Here is a 10360-nt window from a genome sequence, read left to right on the forward strand (position 1 = left end):
TGCTTTTGTGTTTGATTAGCATGTTCATCAAGTAAAATATTGAAGGCCAACAGGTAAGGGATTGTTCTATAGTTTAACTAAAGGTCTCGTATTTAATCCTTGAAAATGCAATCATATTAAAATTCATGAGGGAGAACTTTACCGTCTTAATAGACCTATCCGACATAAATCCAGACGAAACCGGATAGCTTACAACAATTGGTGACTCATAAACCACGTGATCCACTTACTCTAAATTATGTTATGTTTATATTTAAAGCTTTTGTTTTAGTTTTATACGGAGTATAATTATATTTGCTCTTTTAAAAATGCATTTAGTTAGATTATCAAAAAGTGAAAAATAATATGCAAAAAAAAAGAGGTTATAATGACAAAATGGACTCGAGTTTCAACTATTCAGACACAAGCATAAACCTATTATCCTAGAAGTGTAATTTTATAACTAGTTTTTGTACCGCTGCAAAAGCACGGGCCCTTTTAAATATTAAGGTGAAATTTTTTATTGCAATTAATCTTTTAATATTCAAAAGTAGTCTTTAAATTTTTAGGAACAAAGAAATTATCATAAATAATCTATACTATCTAGTTAAAAGAATATCCTATGAGTACTTATATTTATATATTTCGAAATTTGACACAATTAACATAACATATGAAATAATAGAATTATGTTCGGTAACAAATACATTTTTAATAACTACTATATAATGACCATGTTGCATATATAATACGGAGTATCCAACTACTTAAGCTAAAAATTAATAGTTATATAATTAGTCAAACAATTACTCTTACATGTGCTTATCATACCCACCGATGAAAAGCTCACTTGTAACTTGTAAGTAATGTAAATAGTCTATATTCGTGGCGCCACAGATTACGAAGAATCGGTCGGAAAGCATATCTTCATTATGATTGCTCTTGGTCCAAATAACCATATCTGAAAATTGTTCACAAAATAAGTCGGTTAAAATAGTTTGATAAGAACAATTAAACTAAATAATAAAATTAGAGACAAAAGATAATTATAATTCAAAACTATTTTGAGAGAATACAAAACATTAGGATTCCAAAAAAAAAAAAAAAAACTTGCATTTACAAGGATGTACATAGAAAAATTAGTCTTATATATAGAGACTAATTTATGCCTCTTTGTTTAGAGAAAAAGAACATACATCGGATGTACTACCTCCAACTTTTTTGTTTTTTGAGCATATATGTATTTTTTTTGAGCTTATTACCTCAAACTTTATTTATTTATTTATTTATTTTTATTTTTTTTGCAAGAAAGGTATTTTCATATATTCCAACAATTGAGAGGATTACATGAGTTTCTTACAAGTAAAATAACCACTATACTATATATCTATACCTCCTCCTCTATCTATACAAGACTATCTTATATTTAATCCGACAAAAAATTAGCTCTTTCGTTCAAAGCATCTACCACGGCCATATATACATTTTCATTAACCGTATGGAGCAGAAGAGTATTCACAGTGTAAGTAATATCCTTGAGGACAAGTTGTACAGTTCGTTCTTTTCCCTCAAAAATCCTGAGGTTTCGTTCAGCCCAAATTGCGGATACAAGGCAGCCTATACTGCAACTAACCCACTGATTCTTCCAGTGCCTCCTTTTACTGCGGCTATTCGTCCATAGGAGGAGAGATTCAAGATCATTGGCACTAGTATTCAGACGAATCCACCCTTTAACATAGGATAGGAGAGCAGCAGAATAAGGACATTTGAAAAACAGGTGCGTGGAACTTTCTGCCTCATTCTTACACAAGCTACACCTATTCACCATATACATACCTCTGGCTACACCTCAAACTTTATTTGTTTTTGAGCATATGTGTATTTTTTTGAGCATAATAAAGTTTATAAGTTAGATTTTAATATTTTTTCCGTCAAAACTCAAATTTAACTAAACTTATATGTAATGTTTTTGAGCTTTATTGTAATTTTTTAGAGTTTAATGTTTAAGTGAATAAACTCAGAAACTTTATGGTGAAACTCAGGAACTTTAAAACAAAACTCAAAAGTTTTATTATAATGCTCAAAAATTATAGAATTAGAGGTAGTACATCAGATGTATAATCCTCTTACTGTCTTTGTTTACTCTGAGTTCATGATCTTACCTCTTTGTTTTCTTTGTCTATGTCTTTTTATATTTATCTCCTCATATTCTTAGGTGCTAAAAATATTATAATATTTATTGTGACATCTTAATTAGGGTGCACTAACAATCTTATAAAGTTAAATGCTAAATTAATTAAGTATAAATTGAAGACAAAAGATAATTATAATACAAAACTATTTTGAAAGATTAATAAACATTAGGATTTCCACAAAAAAAAAAGACACATTCTAGCATTTAGAAGGATGTACATAAAAAATTTAGCCTTATATATAAGACTATTTATGCCTCTTTTTTTTTTTTTTACCGTGAATGAGTTCATAACCTTGCCTCTTTTTTTTTTTGTCAATGTCTTTTTTTTATTTATCTTTTTATATTCTTAAATGTTAAATTGTGCCATATTAATAAGAGTACACCAATCTTATCTATATAAATTCAGAAGACAATAATCATTATACAGAGAGCCACGTCATTAATGCAATTTTTTTTTTTTTTTTTTCGAAAATCCAGGTTATGGTGGGACCCATGTGTGTGCAACGTATTTAATTACTCAGATATCCGTCTTTTAAAACATGCGCTAAACTCCGTTCCGCAACAAATTATATAAAATCATCTTATGGAATACTTCTTCGAATTAATATTATGATAAAATTTTATACATTCCGTGTAAAGAAAATGAATAACATTTACGCATAATTAATTACAAAAGCGAGTTAACGTAATTGAATTACATAATTTTTAAAATAAAATTACACAATAAAATTACATAATTTCATGAAGGAATTACACTTATATACGGATCGAAAATACATCGGGAATGAATTACAAAATGAATAACATGTATTTTTGTTATGAATAATTTTACCATGCAGTAAATTTAATCAAAGCATAATTTTTTAAAAATACAGTGTACAATTTTTTTTTTTTAAAAATATCAATAATGACGACATTTGTACTTGGAATATAAAACTCGGCATCTGAACTACCAGCCGCGCACACCGAAATTGGTAGGTGACAATGATAGGAAACTGAGTTAATATAGACTTCAACAAGCATTGAAAGCTATTTTTAATTTTTTTTTTACTCTAGAAAAACAAATAAATAAATTTTCATTTAATTTACAAGTGATTAAAAAAATTTTAATAAAATTTTTTTAATAACATTTTTTATAAATAATTCACAATTGTTATAACAAATATTTTTTAAATAATAAAAACACGATAAGATAAGTCGAAACACTTTAAAATATGTCATTTTTAAAAAAATAATCCTCTCAGATCTGTATAGAAAGCCGTTCATCACCGATGATTATGTACTTGGAGCAAAAATTCTGGCAATTTAACTATCAGCCACGCACTCCGAATTCGGAAGATGACAATGATAGGCTACCGAGTAATTTCTACTTCTACAAGTATGAATGATAGGCAACGTTATTATCATCATGATAAATACACTTGGACCGTCAAACCATGAAATCCGAAACTGCATTAAATTGAAATAATCAGCTTATTCTGAGATTAGGGCATATGCAGTTAAATATGGCATGGCAGCAGTTGCAGCAGTTTCAAAGAAGTGGGGTTGAGGGGTAATGGTAGTAGTGGGGGATTTAGGGTTTAGTAAGAGGTTATATTTTCTTATATATAGGATTACAAACATTCAGAGTATGTCACAAAAACTCAATATTGCAAAGATAATCAAAACCTTGAGATTATGGCACACATCCAGAGTATTCCAGTTTCGAGCATCACCAAAGAAACCTCAAGGACGGAGCAACTAACTGTTCGGGTTATGAGATTGTGGTACAGAAAGTCGGAGACAAATCCTAAGGAAGTGAAAGGGGTAGAACTCATCCTAATTGACGAAAATGTAAGTCTCCTTTTTCCTGTGGCAATTTTCAAATCATTGTCACGAGTTATTAACTAATATGAATGAATGCAGGGAGACACAGTTCAGGCATCAATCAACCAAAGGCTGACTCGCCTTTTCTTAGAGCACCTTAATGAAGGGAGCACATACAAAATCAGAAGGTTCAGTGTATCATCAAACCGAGTGGGACTTGACATGGCAACAATTCACCCGTGCAAGATTTGGTCCGAGTACAGCACTAGGGTGGTACCCATTCCTAATGTAGATATTCCACTTTCTACCCATGCTTTCTACACTTTCAATGAGGTGGTCTTTGAAGCAATGCCGAATAGACTTTATATTGGTAAGCAACAATGGCCTACAATTTATTTTTCATATATGCACCATAAATGTTAACTAACAAGAGTGAAAAATTCTGGGTCAGACGTAATTGGAAGGTTGGAGCACGTTTATCCAATAAGAGACAGCAATGGCAAGAGAAGGAGGACTATTGTTTTGGGCAATAATCTGTAAGTTGGCTATATTCTATAAACGATATGCTAAACTTAACACCATAACAAAATAATCATTACAAACCGTTTTTTCAGGAACTAAAACTTGTGCTGCTCATTGTTTGGGGACTACGTTCAGCAAATTTCAGAAATCGAGCAAGAGTTCATTAACAAACCAAAGCCAACGTTGGTTATGCTATTCGTGAAACTTTCTGTTTATGAAGGTATAAAATTCTGATCATTCAAAAACCAATTTCAGCAATACAAACACTTTGATTACATACAAAGTATAAGAAAAAAATGTTGGAAAAAAATTCACTCATTATTTTCTACTATGCAGGGGAAGTTAGCATAACATCAACATGGGGTGCAACAAAGATATTGGTTAATCCAGATATGAACGAGGTGAACGTGTTCAACAATAGGTATGACATCTAAATCCGTTTTATGTGATGTTATTGTCTTTAGGGCAATAGTAAGTGCAGTCATTGTTATTGACCAAAAAAATGCACAACATGAAAACTCCAGAAACCGTCCACAAAATGAAGCAGTCGATAAACGTCCAGAAAATTATACGAAATGAAACAGTCCAGAAACTTTGATTACATACAAAGTATAAGAAAAAATGTTGAGTTAAAAATTTTTGAGTTCAAGGTGAAACAGTCCAGAAACAGTCCAGAAACTTTTTGAGTTCAAAATTTTTTTAACTTTCCCATTTCAGCTTAAATTAATTAAGCCATTTTTCTTACCAGTTTTCCAGATGATGATGAACCCGTCCTTGGGGCTCCAGAAACTGCTGGGTACCATCCTCCAATCCTCGCAAGTGCAAACATCAAAACTTTATCAGAGATATCAAATTTAACCAAAGGAGGAGCATATGTCACAATGGCCAAGATTATTGAGTTAGATACATCTGGTAATAGTTGGTACTACTACTCATGCAAAGAATGCAGATCAAAAGTGAAGCAAGGGGAAGATGGGTTGTGGTATTGTGACAAGGAAAAAATTAACAATAATTGCACAATGAAGGGTTTGGGGGTGCCATCACCAATTCCAAGGTTTCAAGTTAAGTTTTTTTGTTACATATGAAGATCCAGATTTGGTTGAATTCGTTATTTGGGATGATGTTATGGTTGATTTGCCTGGGAAAACAGCACAAGCAATCCTTGACGAAGATGAGGTAACTTTAAACTCATTTAAATACAATTTGCAAAAATATCAAACCAAGTTATAATGTTACTGATTAAGGTTTAAATATCGTTTCAGATGTACAGTGTCGTCCCTCCCCCAGATTTCAGGCCTCTACTTGACAGGACATTTGTGGCAAAAATAAAAGTTACTGATTTGTATAACATTGAGCAAAAATCAAACTCATTTGGGGTGATCAGTTTATGTGATGATCCACGAACAATTGCTAAGTGGGATATTAATATTACTATATTAGTTTGCCAAGTCACATTGTTATTGTGTACGTGGCTTTTTTCATCTCACGTGGCATTGTCTACGTGGCATTTTTAGGCTAGCCTTTTAATAATATTTTATAGATTGCCAAGTCACATTGTTATGTGATGATCCAAGAACAATTGCTAAGTGTGTCACTATTCTTTATTTTCTTGACGTATATATAATCATCTAGCCAATCTATAAAATATTATTAAAAGGTTAGCCTAAAAATGTCACGTAGACAATGCCACGTGAGATGAAAAAAGCCACGTACACAATAACAATGTGACTTGGCAAACTTATATAGTAATATGACATGGATTATAAATTTATTATTATATTGTAATAATTTAATTCACTTATTTTCTTTAAAAATCCATCCATATTCCATTAGTTTTAAACTTAATTAACTCAAAAAAAAAATTACAATAAAAAAATACGCATTAACTATAAATTAATAATTTGAAAATATTTCATATGGAGTAGTATTATATGTATTTGAATTAAAAAACTGAATACATAATAAATTAAGAACGAAAAAGAATAAATGAAAGTTAAAAACAAAAACAAAAAAATTGTATGTCACTAATTCACTATTGTTTTTTTTTAAAGGCACTAATTCACTATTGTTGTTACTATAAAAAAAATAATATACTATAACTTTGTTGTATATAGAAGATGTTTTACAGAACTAATTAATCAACAAATGAGTATTAAAGATCATATAAAATATTTTCTTAGGAAATGATTTTGTCGACATTTGCGGCTGTAGGAAATTTGTCCTCCCGATGTAGGAACAATACTATATGGGCATGAGGGAGTCCATGTTTTTAAAATTCAATAGTATACACGACTGCAAAAAAGACGTTCATAAATGTCATTAGATTTTTGTACAGTAATGCTATGTCAGAAACGATATATTAAGTTAAAAGATTAGCAATTGGTAGTACCTCCTCGCGCTCTTCCAAAAATATGTCGATCCTTTAACTCCCTAATCAACTCATCGAGCTTCATTTTAAAGACGCGACAGACAATATCTGGACGATCCTCGGGTCGCAATCCTCTTTTAGAAACAAATCGTACTATTTCCGGCCACTTTGGATTACAGGTGAAAGTGATGAATAAATCTGGATAACCAAACCACTTACAAATAGTCATGGTATCAAGGAAATTTCCTTTTTTCCACTTGTCACCTCCGGGGAAAGAAGAAGGCACGATAAACCGAGTACCCGCCGAAGATGGCTCAACATCTCCTCTTCCAGCAGCATTTGAGAGGTTCTTATAATTATCAACTCTAAGTCGATCTTGGTTAAAACGAATGAAATTCAGCCTATGCGATTCGACCAGCATATAACAATCAACTAAAAATTGGTGGAATGCCTTACCAGATAATAAGATCGTTGAAAATTCAACATTTGGTGGTCTCTCTATAAGATGATAAGCAAACCACTTCATACACGTTGTTTCTTCACGTGGTTGGTCACTCGTGCTAACACCAATAGAAGAAGCACTATGTAGGATACCTGACCTATACCCATCTTCTCCGGATGGAATTAACAAAGGATATTGTAAGGGGGTGTATAAAGGGTGCAACTCAGATATCCGCTGTAAACCACCGCACGACCTTCTCACAATAATATCTCACTTCTGCATATGTGGACCAATATCACCCTCAATTAAAGCTGCTACCTCTGAAACTGTTGGAAGATTGTAAGTTCTTCCATCACTTGATCTCCTTGAAATCAGTTTGATACTAACTTCACTGTCTATATTTTCAGTCAGTCTACCCTAACCTTCCTAAATGTCTTTGCAATTGTATTGTGCGAGTCAATCATATTTTCCAACAATCGTATTAACTCGTCATTGAACCTTGATGGATCCCCTGGACTACAATTAAAAATAAAATTATTGCCTACGAAAAAAAATATTATACAAAAAAAATATATTACGGAAAGAAAATATATTTACCTAATGGCATTTTTTCGATTTTGAACTTCCTCTTCCGTGTCATATATGTAAAGTTGACAGAACTTTGGCCTTGCATCTCCGATCGGTACCAAAGTCCCTATCCGATGGCAATTTTGACCTCCCATCCTAAAGGTATACGGTCCTTTACCTTGATTGATGGAATGATCGATTTTACTGCCCATAGAAGTGAATGAGAACATCGAGTTATAAGCTCTAATATTTTCTCTATAATGATTGCTAAATCGATGCTGACCGGTCAACAACGACTTTATAAGTTCAGGCGGCTGCTGTAGAAATGCGAGTTCAACTTTTCCATCAGAACAACAAAGTGAGAACTTAGGACGTCTTGTACCACGTCTTTTATGTTTTCTCTCCTCAAACCACATCAACGCGTGACATTTCTCGCACTCATATTCTGCATCACCACAGTCCCAATATCCTTCCCATGCTAAACAGTTTTCAAAACAAAATTCATAAATTGAGACATAAAAATTAAACTACAATAACCAAAGCATGTTGCAATTCAAATTAAAAAATAAAAAGTCATGAATGAACTAACCATCATTATTTAACGGCACAGAAGTATTTTGCTGAGTTCTCGAAGATTCGCCATGTGAATAGGATGCATTCAAAACACAACTACCGGGTGATTGTTCAATTCGGTTTACAGACGGAATCACTTCATTTAAAGCTTCACCATATTCAGCACATAGATCTCTCACTAAGCGCTCAACAACATCGGTCGGACTACATATAAGTTCTACACAACGTTTTTAATTAAAATTAAGACTTTCACAAACGTTAATACATGCTAAATGTAAAAAATTAAATATAGATATATACCTGTCACGTTGGAGGTTGCTCGTGTAAAATTGACCGTATTTTGAGAAACGTCACTATGAACGCTACCAGCACGTTTCTTAGAGAATCGCGACTGTCTTTTTTATCTTGCCGTTCTCGCCCGTAACAGATTAGGCATTACAATAAGAGTGTTGGAATATGACAGAGGAGGATCATTAAAAACATTACTTGGCGGGGTTGTTATCGCTATCTGTTCACTTGTAGTTCTTCTGCTGCTTCGATGACACGGGGTATGAGAAACTGAAATTTTCACAATTGGTAATGACTTATTATAATTTTTTAAAAAGAACAAATGAAACAAGATTAAAATAAAAATGTAAAAAATTGAATATATGTAGTAAAATATTAACAATAAAAAAATAATGAAGTACCGTTGGTAATGTCAGATAGCGGTACTCGAGGATTTGACATTGATTTTGGCGTATTGTCCGTAATCATCAAGTTTCTTTCTGATTTCCGAACACCTATATTGGTAAACCATAACGACAAAGACAAATTATGTCAAACGTTATATTTTATTGTACATTTTGAAACCGTAAACAACGTGGACTGTATGTAAACACATCTCGAACAAAATTAAAAGGCGAAACGATATCACATATGGGCTGAGAACTACCCAATTTGCAGTCAGCATCTCGAACAAAATGAAAAGGCCAAACGATATCACAAATGGGCTGAGAACGATGAAATTTGGGCTCAACATTTCTTTTATTCCCGTCCAGCCCAACTACCTAAAAGACCGTAATACCAACCCACACGATATAAAATTTGGGCTGACAACAATACAATTTGGGTCAAGCTTTGTATAATTCACTCCAGCCCAACATCATAAAATACCCTAATAATATCCCCTACTATATATACCCCTCCCCACAAATGAAACCCTAATTTTCTGTCTCATTCCATTACAAGCCTCCGTCTTTCTCTCCCCCCCCCCTCTCTCTCTCTCTCTCTCTCTCTCTCTCTCTCTCTTGCTTCTCTGACTAAAAACCATTCTTCTATCAGTAAAAATTACACACTCCCATCTCCTCCCTCGTTCTCCCTAATTCAGATTACCCACCCTTCAATCTCTCACCTCTTCTTCCCGCATGCAGACGGTCATCAAGATGGTGAAGTTCGAAATCTTGTTCTTAGGAGCGTTTTTTGAAGATGCTGTATCATGGTAAGTTCACTTTGACTGTATTCTATCATGTTGTTTCCGCCGATTAATACATTGATTTCAAATTATATTCGATTTTTTTAAAATGCTTGTTTATATTCTTAGATCTATCAATTGTATGAGTTAATGGTAATTATAAAATCGACATAGAATTTTTTTTTAAGATAAATTTCACTGGTTGCTTATTTTAAATGCTTTTTATTAGATCTATGCGTTTTTTAGATACACATGCTGTTAACAATATAAAATCGAGTTTTCTTAATATTTATTGCATATTGTTTCGTAATATAGTGGATCTGTTAAATACAGATCTAATTAATGCAAAATGATCTGTGCGTTTTGTTTCTGTTAATTTTTATTGCGCTTTAAAATGTTTTAGTCGTTAACATATGTGAATCATCAACGTGATTGTTGCGCTTTGTTTTTGTTAAT

At 32.5% G+C, this 10360-nt stretch overlaps 1 protein-coding gene across 1 annotated transcript; it reads left to right on the forward strand.

Annotated features, from left to right (window-relative positions):
- Window positions 1–3850: 3850 nt before the first annotated feature.
- LOC141600725 (uncharacterized) lies at window positions 3851–6784 on the forward strand. The gene is made up of 8 exons (XM_074420970.1): window positions 3851–4006; window positions 4079–4349; window positions 4647–4721; window positions 4838–4922; window positions 5250–5413; window positions 5589–5677; window positions 5764–5877; window positions 6713–6784. Exons 1-8 carry the CDS (start codon window positions 3851–3853, stop codon window positions 6782–6784), a joined length of 1026 nt encoding a protein of 341 aa, XP_074277071.1.
- The last annotated feature ends 3576 nt before the right edge of the window (window positions 6785–10360 follow it).

Source organism: Silene latifolia, chromosome 9 (assembly GCF_048544455.1).
Source record: "Silene latifolia isolate original U9 population chromosome 9, ASM4854445v1, whole genome shotgun sequence".
In the NCBI taxonomy this organism is placed as follows: Eukaryota; Viridiplantae; Streptophyta; class Magnoliopsida; order Caryophyllales; family Caryophyllaceae; genus Silene; species Silene latifolia.

What these genes read in the sequence shown, in the direction of transcription:
- LOC141600725 (XM_074420970.1), top strand. Translation starts at nt 3,851, where the DNA reads ATGGCACACATCCAGAGTATTCCAGTTTCGAGCATCACCAAAGAAACC. An exon ending in GTGAACGTGTTCAACAATAG is followed by an intron (nt 4,923 to 5,249) that starts GTATGACATCTA and finishes TTTTCTTACCAG; the next exon opens with TTTTCCAGATGATGATGAAC. An exon ending in AAAAATCAAACTCATTTGGG is followed by an intron (nt 5,878 to 6,712) that starts GTGATCAGTTTA and finishes TTGCGGCTGTAG; the next exon opens with GAAATTTGTCCTCCCGATGT.